Source organism: Carlito syrichta, unplaced genomic scaffold (assembly GCF_000164805.1).
Source record: "Carlito syrichta isolate Samal-C Ts95f unplaced genomic scaffold, Tarsius_syrichta-2.0.1 Scaffold287781, whole genome shotgun sequence".
Lineage (NCBI taxonomy): Eukaryota > Metazoa > Chordata > Mammalia > Primates > Tarsiidae > Carlito > Carlito syrichta.
This window is the reverse complement of record NW_007231877.1, coordinates 130,073-147,908: the sequence shown is the minus strand read 5'-3', so window position 1 is coordinate 147,908 and position 17,836 is coordinate 130,073. Positions and strand designations below refer to the sequence as shown.

Here is a 17,836-nt window from a genome sequence, read left to right as displayed (position 1 = left end):
TTGTTCTCTTTAATTCTTGGTAGTCATTCACTAGTGAGGTAATGAAATGGGACACCCTTGACACAAAATGCTTTGAAAAGGTGCTCGCTTTAGCTACCCTGTCTCTGCTAGTCCCTTCATTCCCCCAGTGGGGGTACACTGCTGCAGGGGAAGGAGGATAGAAAATTCTCAAAGAAATGTTTTTGCTAAATCAATTAGGATTGCCTAAGGTATTTGGGAATACTCTACATCGAAGTGATTTCTCACTTTTTTCTTTTTTTTTTGAGTTGGAGTCTCACTCCGTCACCCAGGCTGGAATGCTGTGACGTGATTATGGCTTACCACAACATCAAACTCCTGGGCTCAAGTGATCCTTTCACCTCAGCTTCCAAGTAGCTGGAACTACAGGCGTGTACTACCATGCCCGACCAATTTTTTGATTTATTGTAGAGAAGAGGTCTTGCCAAGTTGCCCAGGCTATTATCAAACCCGTGGGCTCAGGCAGTCCCCTCACCTCGGCCTCCCAAAGTACTGGGATTACAGGTTTGAGCCACCACGCCTGGCTGATTTCTCACTTAATGAGCTCAGCATGTCACTAGATAAAGGACATGTATAGTATAAAAGTTCGGAAGAAAAATTTTGGATTTAGTCTGACATTGGTTCGACTTATGGCTCTACAACTTACTAGCTGTGTGGCTTTGAGCAAGTTCCTTGGCCTCTCTGAGCCCCAGTTCCTTCATTTGTAAAGTGGGCCCATCTTATAGTTGTGATGATGAATTAAGTTTTATAAAACGCTTATTGCAGTGCTAAGCAGCGTTTCTAATATTGCACTGCAATAAGTGTTTATAATTAAGAATAAGAATCCCCTCAAGATCTGGTGGAAGGTAATAGCCTTTTGACTTATTTGGCTAAGATACACTTTTTGTCCTACTGTACAGGAGAAATGTTGTCTAGTATTTTTTTTTCTTCTTGCCAACTAGCAGAAACCACTTTCTTCTTAAGACATGACCTGGTCTCAGCATAAATGTGTTTCTTTTTTTTGTTTGTTTCTTCATTCTTCTGCTTCATTTTACCAAGTTTACCTTTAAAAAAAAACTTTACATAAAAATAATTACAATTGAAAAATTGACTATTTTGCAGTGAATTTGTCACATAATTTCATGTAATACTATATTTATACTTAATATATACTTTTTTTGAAAAGCTTTAGTTAAAGCAAGTGTTCATTCCCTTCAGGACAAGCATTTTTGTCTCTTCCAGCTCTGAAAATAGTTATTTTTATCTGTCATTTAAAAATATCCAGGACAAGGAAGAGTGAAAGTCATCTAAAGGAGCTGGAGGTAACTTAAAGTTACTAATACACGATGATTTGCTTCATTAGTGCAAAGAGGGCTGAGTTTGTCAGGATAAGTTGGAGAAAAGGCAGGGATGGCCTGGCGCTGAAAGCTGAGGCAGGAAAGTAGGTCTAGAGCCTCAGAGCACTTTCAGGAGGGAACTGATTTGTCAACTTGCTGCCGTCTTGCCTCTTGGTAAATGTGATGCCTCCATATTTGATATGCCCAGGAAAGGGGCAGACCCCTTTTGATTCAGTCTGAGCTTCTGTGCACCTTTTTACACTGCTGATCCCTCTAACACCTGACAGATCACAGAGCAATTTGAGGCAGCAAAGGTATCGCTGAGAGTTCACCAGAAAAAAAAGGTAAGATATTAACACTGAGTTCACCCATAGTGAAGGACTCCCCTAAGTACTCCACCACTTCCTCCTCCCAAACTATGACCAGACACCAAATACCCCAAGGTTTCAAAGAAGATTCTTTGAGGAGGAGTTATTTATCTTTAGTTATGCAGCGCTTTTCGTTATCCTTCAAGTACACATAAACCAGGAAAGGCAGTTAATTGCTACATGATTAATGATCAGATTTCTGTTGACATTTGTATAAAGTATTTTATATCCTTCTGTAATTTTCAGAAACAATTATTTAAGCAAATATACAGCCAATCAGAATGAGAAGTGAAATTATTTTCTCTCAGCAGAATACATTTTGAATTCACTTAAGAAACTAAGGTTTTTGTTTGTTTTGTTTTTCCAAATGAGGAGAAAGCCATATTCATTTTTTATTAATTTAAAGTTAATTAAGACAGTCAGGCCTGCATGTCTAGCCTTGCCTCTCTCGGTACTCCCTTTGCTTTGGGCTGCCATCACAGTGAAGTACTTCCTCCTCCTCCTCATACTCTGCCTCTGCTTTTGGTGGTTCTGTTTCTAGAAGCTATTTCCCCTTCTGCTTCACCTGGTAAATTCTTACTCAGACACCAAAGCTCTCCCAGGAAGCCCTTGGCTTGGGCATCCTTCCTTAGTGTTCCCACGGTACCTGAAGCTCATCTCTATCATTGCTCTTAGCACAGGTCATTCTAAGTATCTGGTTGCTGTTCTGCATTCTCGGTTAGACAATGAGCTTCTCAAAGCAAGAGATTATTTCTTGCTTCTCCTTGCCTCTCCAATGTCAACACATAGTAAAGACTCAAATATTTGCTGAATGAATGAGAAGTTTTTGACGGCCGTAGATGGTCATTGTTCATACTGTTCTGGCTGGTTTTTGTTTGTTTGTTTGTTTGCTCTGACAGAAGCAAGAATTGATGACAGAATTCCCTAACAAGCTGATCTATTGGGATGTGGAAGTCTTATGTGTATCTATGTACATATGTGTATGTATATCTATAATCTATATCCTTCCATCTTATCCGTTTCTGATGATTCATTATTTTTCTTCTTAAATTCTGAATGACACCTATATGTTAAGTTTTGAGTAGCCCTTTGAATAAAGCCCAACAATCCCCTCACCAATTTCACCCTCGTTTATTACTGTTTCAAAAACTCCTATTATCAGATGGAATTTTCAGAAGTGTTAGAATAACAAATAGCATTAAAATGATTCTGAATAAATAGTAATTCACCTAAATCCATGTGTAGTTGGATAAAAATATACTTTTTCTCTGATTTCGTCTGTATTTAGTAGTCGACTTGTAGATAAAATAAAATTGTTTTCCAAGGTTTTAAAGTTTCCATTTTGTTTTGTTTCACAATGCCATCATGGGATCTATCAGCTGTTGTTGCCCTTAGTATTCCAGCAGTTCTAATTTTTTAAAAAAAGGAACCATGGGTTAGATAACAAGATGATCTTGAAGCTGTGTTCTGGGCTTTGTGATCGCAAACAAGATTACTCATGAAAATGTAAAATGGACCTTTCTTTTTCTGGAGAATCAATTGAATGAGAATTCCAATTCTGGGAAATGAAGGAGGATTTGCAGTTTTGGCCAGGAACTTTCCTGGTTGCTTGGGCTGGCAGTGATACTGATCCATGTTGTCAATAAAGAGAATAGGACTATGAACTCACACTCCATACCTAACCATCTGGCTCCACCCTTTGCAGGTCTAAGGTGTCTCCTCTTTCAGCCCGCCCCATTTTCTGTCGACCCTATAGCCTCAAATGTCAGGCCCCAGCTTCTTTTCTTCAGCCCCCAAATGAAAACTTCCACAATAACCTTGGTCCTGAAACATCTTAGAAAAATAAAATTTTATTTTGTTAGTACAAAAACTTCAACAAGTTAGCATAAACACATTTTAATAACTAAATCAGGAATTGATGCTTTTAATTAGTATGACAATCACGGCCATAAGTCAGCGCTAAACAACTAATTTTCTCATCTACTATACCTGCAGTTGTCTTCTGTCCCTTATCCCAGCCACCAGTCACCATTCTGACTCATATCAGCTTCTATGTATCTGGTGATATTTACTTTTAGAATTATATGGGAATAAACAAATTGCCAGTGAAATTCCAGTTTTCTAGAATATTAGCTCATGTGGAATTTTTTTTTTTTTAATGTACATAACTGACCGAGGAAGATATGGTTTTGTGGTTGGTGCTTTCCTTATTTTTTAGGTCAAGGTAGCTCCTCTTAGGGAAACCAGTGTAGAACAAACAGGCTTTTACACCTGTATAATAACCTGAAATGAAGTCACGTGTGGTAGGTCACGCCTGTAATCCCAGCACTTTGGGAGGCTGACGTGAGAGGATCACTTGATCTCAGGAGTTCGACACCAACTTGGGCAACATAGTGAGATCTCATCCCTATAAAAAAAAAAAAAATCAAAAAAATAGCTGGACATGGTGGTACAGGCCTATCATCCTAGCTACTTGGGAGGCTGAGGTGGAAGGATCACTTAAGCCCGGGAGTCTGAGGCTGCGGTGAGCCATGATCATACCACTGCACTTCAGTCTGGGTGACAGAATGAGAACCTGTCGAACAAACAAACAAACAAACCCCTGAGAAAACTAGAGTTAGGAACTGGAAAAACGGATTTAATAAATATGTATTGCTTTATTGAACATGTTTAAATAAATCTAATACATATACTTTTAAAAAAAAGGGTGGAGATGGATCATTACTGAGCAACTACTGTGAGCAAGACACTTTCACAGTCATTTAATTTTAGCATAATATTGTAGGGCTAATATTATCAGTACTGTACTAATAAAAGGGCAAACAGTTCAGAAAGGTTAAGTGACTCTTTGAAAGTCTCTCAGTGATAAGCCACAGACACCATTTTTATCCTTGGCCACTTGATTCTGAAGCCCATGGTCTTTCCAGTCTAACCAGTTACATGGCAGTGCTAGAGATTAAACAGTGCTTTCTTAAAATGTAGTCCTTGCTCCCAAGGAGCTCACATCCACCATGAACAAAACAGGGTAGAATTATACATGTGGTGTGGTGGGGAAATGGACATAGTAAGTCTAGTGGAGTGAAGGGGGGTGGTAGAAGCTCTCAGAAGATGAGTGTGAGATATACTTGGAAGAGTGGGCAGATGTGGATGGAGGAGAAGGGGACAAGTGCCTGGGTGAACGACAGGAGCAGCAAACCCCAGGGCATGTTTGGGAAACGGGCTTCAGTCCTTCTTGGCAGCACATGTGTTATATGTACGGAAGCAGTGAGAGATCAAGCTGGAAAGGTAGGTAGGGCTGTGCTCTGGAGATTTTGAGTACCATTTAATTGCACTGAGCTGTGTAGGCAGTTGGGATCCACTGAAGGAGAGCCGTGACTAGGGGAGGGAGTGGTGGCTGTTTGCTCGTTTGTTTTACTTGATGAAAGTAGGCTTTAGGAATATTAACATGGTCGGTGGGGAAGGCTATGGAGAGTAACCGAGGTTGGGAGGGATATCCATCACCTAAGATGGAGTGATATGAAAGACTAGGACTAGGACATGACAACAGGTATAAAAACCACCTGTGTGTTGTGGGAAGGAAAAAACATTGGGACATTTCTACTGCTTTGCATGGGGGTAGATTAGAATATGCATAATTGTCGTAATCTTACATTTCTAGTACCAGGGATTTAATTATTTTAAAATTCAATCCTATTAAATGTTTTACTCCAAGACTCAATGACTTTTTGAGAGCTAACCTGATGTATTCAAAACTTAAGGACTTAAGTTTATAGACTGGACTTCTTTTAAATTAGTGATTCCTGGATTTGTGTACCCAAAGGAATTGCTGGGGCTTATTTAAAAAAATACAGATTATCAGACTCTCACCCCACAGGTGATTTGGTGGCTCTAAAATGGCACCCCAGGAATATGGATTTTTACCAAGGGCCCAGTGTACTTCATACTTATAAGCAGGCAAGTTTGGGAAATAATGTCTTACAAAACTTTCTCGCTGAGCAGTCTTTATTTGAAATGGGGATCATTTGTCTTCCAGTAATCCACGCCCCCTCTTTCTCCCATTCGTCCCACTTCCTGTTGTCTTTCAGTTCTAAATGCTTTAATCGAATGAAAGTTTCCAGTAGTTTGTACCTACTAAAAAGTCACACTTCAGAAGCCAGATGACACAGCTAATCTACCATGTAAAAATGAAAGAGCAGTGTGCATACCAAGGACACAGGGTACGAGAGGCAAAGGATTGGAGGCTGCTGCCGCCCTGGCCTCACAATGGCCCTTAGGGAAAGATGAAAGGAGGTCACGAGTTGGAAAGTAGACTTGACTTTGTGCTGAAAAAACACATTGCTCATCAAGGCAGAGACACTAGAGTTAAAAAAAAAAAAAACATTGTTAAAGCTAAAAAAACCCAATCTGTTCCAGGGGAAACATGAAAGCTGTTTCTAACACTTGTGCATTCATTTTCAGGATGGCACAGCTTTGAGATGGCATGTACCTGACCAAAAAATGAACAACCTGTGGGCTTTAATCTTACCAGGCTTTATGTTCACATCCGAGCAGGGTTACTACACTGAATAATGTTCATGTCAGGCCAGTGGTAGGCCACTCAGCACCCAGCTCAGGTTTGGGCTAGGTTAGGTGCTCAAAGTTTGGAGGGAAATGCAAAGACCAATTTACCACAAGCATTAGTCTCCAGAATACCCTGCTTCCCAATGAAAAGCTTCAATCAACTTGAAAGCAACTCCACCAAACTGAGGATAGACACTTTTAGACTTCCAGTTTCTCAACCCTTTTCACCACTGCCATTGGACACTTTAACTTCCAATTTGGCTTCCTTCTCTACAAAGACATTCCCTTTCTTCCTTTTCCACATTCTCCCTATAACCTCATCTCCTTCTGAGTTCTCTCCTATCATTGTCCACCTCTGCATCCCAAAACCTTACATAGGTCAATTGGTCAATCAATACTACCATGTGGAAGAGCACCCATTACTGAATCAGGCATGCTTGGGGCAGAAAGATGATTAGACACAAAGATAAGAATCACAGTCCCTGCTCATCGTCCTGGGGAAATGGACATATAAATATTTACAGCATCTTAATTGTAGTAATCAAGAAACAAATGTAATCCAGATTGGAGAGGGAGAAAGCAAACATTATCAGGAGATGGTGTTTTCCACTCTTACACTCCAGAAGCTTTTCCTGAGACACTACCACGCTGGCCCTGCTTGTTACATAAGAAAACGAAAAGGGAAAATACATATCCCTCTTTATTTCATTCAGTAAATATATAAACAATGAAATTCTTAATGAAATCATGATGCTTATTCAATAAGTTTGAAGCCAAAAGAACAACATTTAGAAGCAGTTGCATATGTGTGTATACAAACACATAAATGTACACATAATGCTTTCTAAAATTTTCAATGACTTTATGCTTCTTTTGAAGCAATGCAAGTAGAAGTTTAAGGAATTAGGAGCTATGTGTTTAAAACATCTTCTTGAGTATACTGAAGGATATTTGGTTAATTTTAGAAATGTATCTGGGCTTAGATAGCATATGTTGTTCATGCCAACTTATTTACTGTTTTAAAAACAAACTGAGAACAAACAGCAGCAGCAACCTTGAATTAGTGTTTAAGTCCTAAAATGGGCCTCATTCAACCAGTGGGCCTGCATATTAGTTACACTAGTCTCCTCTCAGAACCCAAGAAATAACTAGATGAAATGTACATGGTCTGTTTAACTGTATGAGAAAATATATTTTAAAAGCAACTATTACCTATGTAGATATATGCTCATTGGTCATTTTATTACAAATAAGAATACTTTAGGCTTATTGGCTCATTTTGTTCTACCAAATAGCTTTAAGTGCAGTTGTGTCTTTGCCTGTTTAGCTTTGTGATAATCTGGGAATTTAGAATGGATATAATTATTGACATTTTTACAGGTAAAACTGGAGGGAATGAGAAGATCATACGGTGGAATTCAGGCAAGCTAGACATAGTCAAAGTGAGCCATCTGTATAACACTACAATTTCTAGTATTTATGTCCTTAGAAACCTCTGAAACCTATATATATATATATATATAATAGAGTAGATTGCTATTGGATCTGACTGATAAGATTGGGCTCAGCAGTGTAGAGCACAGAGCTCATCCATCACTCATGATTTGAACAGGTACACATTCAATCTTGGTATCCTGTCCTGTTCTGAATTCCAGAACTCAAGCTAGAAGGTGGGAGTTCTGTTTCATTGTCTGCATCACACATTTTCTTTCTGGTCTGTTGTTTAACATATGTGGCTAGAATTCTTTTTACTGTGATTACCTTCAGGTGGTTAGATGAGGCTATTATATATAATAGAAGTAAAACAAGGAATATATATCTATATATAGTGGAATTCAGGCGAATATATTAGTTGGAGTCTCACTCTTGTCACCCAAGCTGGAGTGTAGTGGCACACTCATGGCCACCACAGCCTCAACCTGCTAGGCTTAAGTGATTCTTCTGCTTTAGCCTTCCAAGTAGCTGGAACTACAGACGCATGCCACCATGCCTGGCTAATTTTTGTGATTTATTGTAGAGACAAGGTCTCTCCAAGTTGCCTAGGCTGGTCTCGAACCCCCAGGCTCAGGCAATCCTCTCTCCTCAGCTTCCCAAAGTGTTGGAATTTCAGGCTGAGCCACCGCACCTGGCCTGAAACCAATATTTTTAAGACAAGGAAATTCATCAAGCTTTGTAAAGCCCTTGGCATTATCCTTTTCACACACGCCCACCTTAGTGACAGCACCAGGTACCAGTCACGTGACACACAATCCTAGTACATTGCTGGGTTCTAAAGGGGTTTTTTTAGGATTTTTTCTTTTCAGCCTTACCGAGATTAAGCTCTGCTTCTTCCAGACCTTGTTTTGTAACCTGTGTATTTTTGCAAGTGAGAGAAAATGGCCTTAGGTCAATCAATCCACTGTGGCCCTCCCAATAAATGGGATAGTGGTAGTGTTATTATAAAGATGGCGAGATACCTGCGTCACCCTACACTCTCTCTTTCAGTTCCCAGGTGGCCATACAATCTAAATATCTATATTTTTCTACATAGTTGAAGTTGTTTTTAATTCTAGGAACTTCTCAACTTTTCCCAATTCAATTTAAATTAAAAGGCATTTGAGTAACCAGAATAAACTCAGCATTAGTAGAAGCAACACAAGAAAAACAAACAAACAAAAATTATAGAAGTGCTCATGTTTCACCCCAGTATCAAATGAGTTATTTAAATTGGGAGTTGTGATTCTGAATAAATCTTAATAACATCATGCGCATCTTAAATGCTGACACACAGTTAGTCATGTCAGCAAAGTGGTAACAGCTAAGATTTTCTCCAAACTAGTATAGTTATGTTCTGTCCTGCAAAATAGAAATAAATGTGCCAAATACATTGATATAAAAATCATACTAACATATTCAGGCAGCCTACTTTTTTTTAAAAAAGCTCTATCAATAATTTAACCAAATATATCTGCTAGCTAAGATAAATATTACATATTTAATTGACAACAATTCTGTTGCTTAGAGAAGTGTAGATAGACTTTGGGATTATGAAAATCGTTTTGACATATTTTTAAGAAAGATTAGGCTGATGCTATGGTAACTCAGTTGTTTGTGATGTTTGTCACCTTGTAAGTGGGAGAATTCAGTAATTGCACTATTGAAGCTGCTTCAGGGTACCGTAATCACCCCACTTAACAGACCTGAGAATTCATTGGAAATCTCTGGAAATAATTATCCAGTTAGTAGCATACACTCTAAACAGACCTTCAAAATGTGTTTCATAGATTTGCTAAAAAGACTGTAAGTCTGCCAAATGTATTTGCTTTGATTTGGTTTGCATTAAATGAATTTTTTAAAATTTAAAGCTAGAAGTTTCAGGAATGGAGCAGTAGGTTTTTATCGGACAACATTGAATGAGTAGGGCTGCCACTGACATACTTTGAATGAGAGCCTCTATTCCATGAATACAGTACCCAGCATATGTGGGGCACATGATTGGTGCTCAAAAATATATTCAATGAATGTACTTATGAACCTATTGGAGAGGAAGTAATTAAAGATAATTAGTGGTTATATGTAATAAAGCAGTAGTTCTGATAAAGCAGTACTAACAGTACTATACTAGTAGTAATAATAGAGTAGATTGCTATTGGATCTGTTATCTGGGTGGGAAGAAGTGGGATCTGACTGATAAGACTGAGTTCAGCAGTGTAGGGCACAGAGCTCATACATCATTCATGATTTGAACAGGTACACACTCAATCTTGGTATCCTGTCCTCTTCCGAATTCCAGAACTCAAGCTAGAAGGTGGGAGTTCTGTTTCATTATCTGCATCACACATTTTCTTTCTGGACTGTTGTCTAACATATGTTACTAGAATTCTTTTTACTGTGATTACCTTTAGATGGTTAGACGATGCTATTATTGACGAGATCACACCCAAGCTGATTGGAGATCGGCCCAATACTTACACCTACACCAAGGCCTTAGGAGAGATGGTGGTGCAGCAAGAGAGCGGGAACCTGAACATAGCCATCATAAGACCCTCCATTGTGGGAGCAACCTGGCAGGAGCCTTTCCCGGTAAGCCCACTCACCTGGATTCCTTGTTTTGCCTCTAAAACATGGCTCTTCTAGCCCAGTTACTTTCTGATGTCTCTTCTCCTCCTCCATCCCCTCCTCCTCCTCCTCTCCCTCCTGCTTCCCCCCCCCCCCCCCGCTTCTCCTTCTCCTTCTCCTTCTTCTCAGGATGTATAGCTGAATGCAGCAAATTAGCATGAACCCACTATATCAGGGCAAATTCCATGTGGGGTTCAGGGTTCTCCTAGCATGCAGCTCCTCTGGGAGTTACTCTGTCTAAAGTTGGCAGAGATCTTAAATTAGCTTCTAATTAACTCCAGTCTCAAAATTGTCATGGGTGGTGGTTTTACTTCTTGGCATTCCCACTATGGTTTAATATGCCACAAGGCTCTTGATGGCCAAATTGGTCAGTAGTATTGCAACTGCCAGGATAAACAGGAGTCACAAACATCACAGAGGGTTCTTAGTTTTGGAATACTAATTTCTTTTACTTCTGTATACCACTTTTAAAACCATTCTGAATTATATCATCTTCTTCAAAGCAACTCCATGAAGGCTTGGGGTCAGTTAAACTCAAGTTCCACTCCTTATTGGCAATGCAACCTTCTGAATTATCTCTTCTGTAAAACGGAACTGATATTACTTACCTTGGAGAGTTGATTAAATGAGGCAATATATAAGGAATACTTATTCCCTAGTAAAAGACAGGTACCTAGTAAAAGGCTCAACAAATATGAATCCTATCATCTTCTCTCTTTTCTCTCCTCTTCCATTATACACACACATTTTGACTTTTACACTATAAGATAAACAGACATAATGAGGTCAACTGACTTGCTAAGGGCTTAAGAAGCAAATTCAAAAAGACATTTCCCTCTAACTGCTCCAAAATATAATCTTTCCAGTAACATCTTTAAGCAAGCTAACATACATGCACATATATCTGGTATGGACTCTATCACTATTAAAAATTTCAAGAAAATGGTAATTTCTACAAATCATGTTTGAAATGTTCTGCTAAGGAGCTTATAATCAGGACTGAGATGGAGAAGTCTGGTTAGTGAATTGCTGAACTGATCATAATACTAAAAACAAGGTCCAACGTAGGCTATAAAATGTCATAAAACACCAGGAAACCATCTTTGACTCCTGCTATGAAAAGCAATGTGAGCAACATTTTAATTCTTGCACAGACAGATAAAGTATAGAGAATAGCCAGTGCTTTTGCCATTGATCTTTATTTAGAATCTTAGAAATACTGGGTTAATTTTGTTGGCTTGGGTCTCAGTTCTCTTGTTTGAAATGTATTAAGATTAGACAGCAGCCAAGTGTGGTGGCTCATGCCTGTAATCCTAGAAATTTGGGAGGCTGAGGCGAGAGGATTGCTTGAGCCCAGGAATTTGAGACCAGTCTGGGAAGCACAGTGATACCTCATCTCTGCTAAACAGTTAGCTGGGTGTGGTAGTACATGCTGTAGTCCCAGTCACTTGGGAGGCTGAGGCAAAAGGATTGTCTGAGCCCAGAAGGTCAAGCCTGCAGTAACCTGAGATCACGCCACTGTACTCCAGCCTGGGGGACAAAATGAGACTCTGACTAAAAAAAAAAGTTTAAACTGCAGAAGTTCCAAAGATAAAACAGTTTTCTGAAATGTGTAACCAATAGAAATCTTCTTTCTTTTAGGGTTGGGTTGATAATCTAAATGGACCTAGCGGGCTCATTATTGCGGTATGTATATGGTGGAGGAATAGTAAGCACATTCTTTGTGTTGGCTTAGCTTGTTGATCCAAAGATGTGTTACTTTACTAACAACAACTGAAGCGTCTTTTCTCAATTTTTGCTGATTGCAAAATAGGGTGAAATTGCTTTTAATCTTTGAGAATGTTATTATCAGGAAGCCATGTGATATCAATTACTGTTTAGGAATTTTATTTTGGAGTCTTTGGGTACCAAGGATTTTCCTTTAGTTACCACAAGAAGGAGCTATTTCCCCCTTTTTGCTATTTATTACTGCTGTGAATTATTTGCTGTTTATTACTAGTGTGAATTAGGTATGCAGTAAAAATCATATCCTCAAAGATTATTAAAGTATTGCTGACAAAACACATACAAGAGTTTATGCTGTGTATTTAGAAAGGAGATATATGTCAGTAACTAATTCTTAATAGATAACAAGAAAGAGAGAAATACCAAGTAGAGCAGATTCTTAAAATATAAACATTGGTGAATATGAATACAACTTTTCACCAATCATTCTCTCACAAACAAGAGAAACATGGGTGCTCTGGGCGAGCAACCCTTTGTGCACATCTCCCTGCAGTCCATATTGATCCAGCGAGATCAATAGTACATGTAGGGCTCATGGCTCACACCAGAGCACTGAGGACCAGAACCACACTTTACTCTGTGGGACAATGAATAGGATATCAATTCTCTAAATGAACTTAAAACGTATTAGGAATTCAGACTCTGCTTCAGACTCTGCCTCTGCTCTTCCCAGAACAAAGTTCAACATGAATTAGAGACGAGACTTCATCTCTACAAAAAAATCAAATACAAATTAAAATACAAATAAGAGACAGTAAATTATGAAAGACAATGAATTTCCTTCTGAGTTCTGATTTTTCTAGTATCCCCTCTTTCTGCTTTCTACCTGCCTTCAACTCTTTCTTTTTTAAAGTTGGGGTAAACATTTGGTGACTCAGAACATCATTGTTTTAAATGATCCCAGAGTTAGTTTCATTATATTCAAAGCTGCACATTTATTTACATTTTCTAAAATTTTCCAAACTGGTTTCTTATATCCAAGAAAGGGAAACCAGTTATGGAAAACAAAAATTGAGAATATAAGAAATTGCAGTAGATGTTGGAAACATGCAAAGTTTAAAGAATCAACTTCATAAAATTCACCAATTGTTAATATGAATAATTCACAATTCTCACATTTAGATAACATCAGTGATGTGAACTAAGATACTGAACAAAAAGTAAATAATGACAATATTTTCCCAAGCAAAAAGAAGAAAAAGTTTTTGTTTTATTAACTGTAGAATTTCATCAATTTTTTTCAAATAAGTTACTAAACAAGCATAAAGCAAAATCATCAAAGAAATGCTAAACAAATATTAATAGAAAATTTGGGGAACAGTAATTCCTAAAGTGTCTTATGAATTAATTTTTAAGATATGAAAACTTATTCTTGGCGTTTGTTAATTAACTACGTATATCAACCTCTCACGAATTTTTGGGAAATCAAACTTAACCTGATAACCTAGTAGCTATTTTCACTAACAGCACTAGTATTATCTGCTTGATATATACTCTAGCCCCAGCTGTACTTAAGACCTGGTTTAATATTTTATGTTCTTTTTCCTATACAGGCTGGGAAAGGGTTTCTTCGGGCCATAAAAGCTACGCCAAAGGCTGTGGCAGATTTAATTCCGGTTGATACAGTCGTCAATCTCACCCTAGCAGTAGGATGGTACACTGCAGTTCACAGGTGTGGATGCTCTAGTGGGCTTTCAAAGATTTGATGAAGAGAAGGGTAAATATGTTAGGCACATTTTCAAACTATAGACATTTTATTGTACAGGACTCCAAGTGTGAGAAGGTGTTTGTTTTAATATTTTACATAGTTTCTCATTGACATCACTATCATTGTGTTGTTTTATACATATCGTTTAGGACTTGGCTGATCATAAAGTAATAAACCCATTAAATCACTTAACCATCAAATTCTTAAGAACTCGACATTTTTTTTTTCTATTTTATAACCTAAAATACAGCTTTCTTTTTTAAGGCAGAGGAGATAAAAGTTGATGAAATGAGAGCATATTTTATATTTTATTGAGCAGCTCAGTTCCTATAAATGCCAAAAGTTCAGATTATCATGTGTGAGGAAATTTTCTAGTACAAAGGAAAAAAATAGACTGTATATTTGGCTCTGTTAGTAAATATGATAAACAGAATTAAAATTTTCTTATGTGAACTCAGACACATGCGCTCCATAATATGTCACACGTATTTGACACACACACACACACACACACACACACACACACACACATTTTCCTAATCTTCCATTTTGTTTATTAACTCAAGGAAGGAACAAAAGATGAAGTGTTACATAATTTGCATTCGTCTGGGGAATTATTGAAACCACTCTGTCTAAATATTATTTTGTCTTATCTTTCTTTCATTAGTTCTCCACTTTGCTGTATTTATCTAATTTCTATTTCATCTTGCAGACCAAAATCAACGCTAGTCTACCACTGTACATCTGGTAATCTCAATCCCTGTAATTGGGGCAAAATGGGTAAGTACCTATAGCAGTGTAACTATATAACCACCACAGGAAAAAAAAAAGAAAAGTGTGGCATGAAGCTTAGAGCCCAGCAAGGGAGAAAGACAAAAAGTAAGAAAAGACACAAAAACATTAGACATTGTAAATAAGTAATAGTTCATTAGAATGTAGTGTGGTATATACCAAAGAAAGGTGTCAGTGGGAACATGTGCATGATTGAACATATTGGCTGTAAAAATTTTAAAAACACTCATAAAACCAAGGAAAAGTTGGAAATTATAAGCAATGTAGGTGATAAAATACTATCCCCTTTGGGGCATTAGCTCCCATGCACACACCCTTTCCCCTCAATACATCACTGAGAATGTTACATGATCAAACAATATCATACCTTTGTTATTGAGTTAGTGTTACTCTTCATTAATTTATGCAGCTTGCCTCTCTTGAGTGTGCAATAAGTATAACCTTGGAAATAGCTTGCTAAATTGAAGTAATTAATCTTTCATACTTAGAAAATCAGCTATCCAATCTTGTATTCTTTTGTCAATTTGGGGGTTGATTTTCAAGTTAAAGTCCGTGATTTTAGATTATCTAGGTGTTGTTTAGTTACTAGGCATAGTAAAAATAATCAAATGTACTTAATTTGCCAGAATTGATTTCCAAATTAGAGCACTCTGCTGTGTCATTCTGTTTGCAAAGTTATTAATTACTTCAGTAAAAATGAAATTAAATTATCTCCCATTAAAGTTCTTTAGATCATTATCCAGCTATCTAGATCATATATATAAATCGTTTTGCAAATATTTAGAAATCAAAACAAATTTCTTTTTCTTTGGCAGTAGAATTAAGATAGCTAAGATACCATACCACCCATAAAAATGAACCCGGGCTCAGTGGCTCAGCCTGTAATCCCGCGCCTTTGGGAGGCTGAGGTGAGTGGATTGCCTGAGCCCGCGGGTTCGAGACCCGCCTGGGCAGGCGAGACCTCATCTCTACAATAAAATCAAAAAATTAGCCAGGCGTGGTAGCGCGCGCCTGTAATTCCGGCTCCTCGGAAGGCTGAGGCGGAAGGATCGCTGGAGCCCAGCAGGTCGAGGCTGCGGTGGCCGGGAGCGGCCACTGCACTCCAGTCTGGGCGACGGAGTGAGACTCCAACTCAAAAAAAAAAAAAAAGGATTAATAGAAGCAAATAAGTTTATATTAACAATATACCTGGCCAGCTTGCTAAGATTGTAATTGCTAATGATTGAATAGAATTTTCTATGAAGACAATTGCTTAATGTTCAAAAATACCAGTATTATTCTTGTCTTTCCAAAGCTTCAGTCTTTGTTTTGTTGTTGTTGTTGAACTCATAAATTTTGAAGAGAAATTGAAATAGTACATATCATTGTTTTATTCCTAATTTTCAACAGAAGGCTTCAAATATTAAACTATTCTACCATTTATAGGATAAACCTAACTTGGTCGTAGCATGTTATCTTTTTTATACTCCATTACACTCAATTTGCTAATAATTTATTTAGAATTTTTGCAGCTACCCTTAAGTAAAATAAAGTTATTTTTGTTTTCATGAAGACCTTATCTAATTTTGGCTTTGGTATATCAACTTCATAGAATGAGTTAAAATATGTTACTCCTTTTTTTTTCATTCTATTCGCTATAAGTATGTATGTATGGTTGAAGTAATAATCTATTCCCTGAAAGCTTGATAAAACTGCCTGTAAGTTATTTGAATTTGCTATGGGAAGAATTTCATTGCTTCTCTTTTTTTAATTGTTGCAGGATTTCGCAGGCTTTCAGTTTCTGTTTGAATCAGTTTCAGTAAATTTTATTTGTCTCTTTTTCTAAGAATTTGTCTAAGTTTTAAAATATATTCTCATATAATTTTTGGTGTCTTAATATTTTCTCCCTAAACTGTAGCTGTAGTTAGAGCTCCCTTTTAATTCATAATATTTGCGAGTGTGTCTTTTTTTTCAGTCTTCCAATGGCGTACATTATATTTTTCAAAGAAGCAACTTCTAGTTATTGATTCTTTATACTGCTGCTTTGTTTTCTATTGCATTTATTTCTTATCTCTATTATCCTTTTTCTCCTATTTTCTTTAAATTGTTTTTTTCTTTCTATTTAACTTAGAAATATAGCTTATGACTATTCGGCTTTTCCAGTGTAAGCATTCAAGGTTTTACATTCCCCTCAAATGCCACTTTTTCTGTATCCCACACATTTTGCTATACAATGTTTCTTGTTACTTTTTAAGCATTTAAAAATTTTTCATTTTAACTCATTTAACCTATGAACATGTAGAAGTATGGTTTTTAATTGCCAAATTACATTTTCCACATGTACATGAAATCCTACTTGTCCTTTGGGTTAGAAAGACAATCACTTGATGGTTAAGAGTTTGGGGCTTTACAGTCTAATAGGTCTGGATTCCAGGCACAGCTCATTCATTCGTTTCTGTATCATTGAATAGGTATTATTCTTGGTGCTGAGGCTATACCACTAAACACACAGAAATCCATGCTGCATAGAGGTTTTATGCTGGCATAGAGATCCCATTATTTACTAGACTCCACTACTTACTTGTATGAACTTGGGAAAATCATTCAATTTCTCCTTGTAGATTAATATTCTTACCTGGCACGTGAGAATAATAATTCTTCTACTTCAGAGAGCTCTTGGGAGGATTTAATGAGATAAAGTGCTTAGCACAGTGACTAGAACAGTAAACATTTCAGTAAATGTTTGCTATTGCCATTTGGACAGCTTTCTCGGGAAGCCTTTTCTAACCCCCCTGGCACCCAGACAGAAATAGATGCTTCTTTTGTATTCCGTTGGAGCTTATTGTACTGACCTCTAGCAGAACACTCAGCCAATATACTGTAATCACTAACTGTCCATTTCACTAGACTGCCAATTCCTTTAAGGACAGGGAATATATCATATATATATATATTTTAACCCAAGCACCAGGGACAGGTGCCTGGCAAGTATCTGCTAAATAAATGTTTGTTTGTTTTTAATTGCTAAAGTAAGAGTTGAGATAGATTTAGAAAATGGAAAGTAATTGTATGCTGCTGGGATATTTATTCATTCATTAAGCCAAAAAATATTTATTGGGCACTGACCACCTCACAACCACTTTTCAAGGTACTGCATAGGTGAGAACAAAATAGACACAATTATGTCTCATGGTACTTACATCCTAGTAGGG

The 17,836-nt window shown here is 37.4% G+C and overlaps 1 protein-coding gene across 3 annotated transcripts in view; it reads left to right on the top strand.

Moving 5' to 3' along the window:
* FAR2 (fatty acyl-CoA reductase 2) overlaps positions 1-17,836 on the top strand; it is a 104,692-nt gene that overhangs the window by 68,084 nt on the left and 18,772 nt on the right. For all 3 annotated transcript variants that reach the window (XM_021709958.1, XM_008053032.2, XM_021709959.1), the window contains 4 exons: positions 10,147-10,324; positions 12,002-12,046; positions 13,699-13,817; positions 14,566-14,633. In XM_021709958.1, the coding sequence (XP_021565633.1) occupies positions 10,147-10,324; positions 12,002-12,046; positions 13,699-13,817; positions 14,566-14,633 (410 nt within the window). The remainder of the gene's footprint in view (positions 1-10,146; positions 10,325-12,001; positions 12,047-13,698; positions 13,818-14,565; positions 14,634-17,836) is intronic.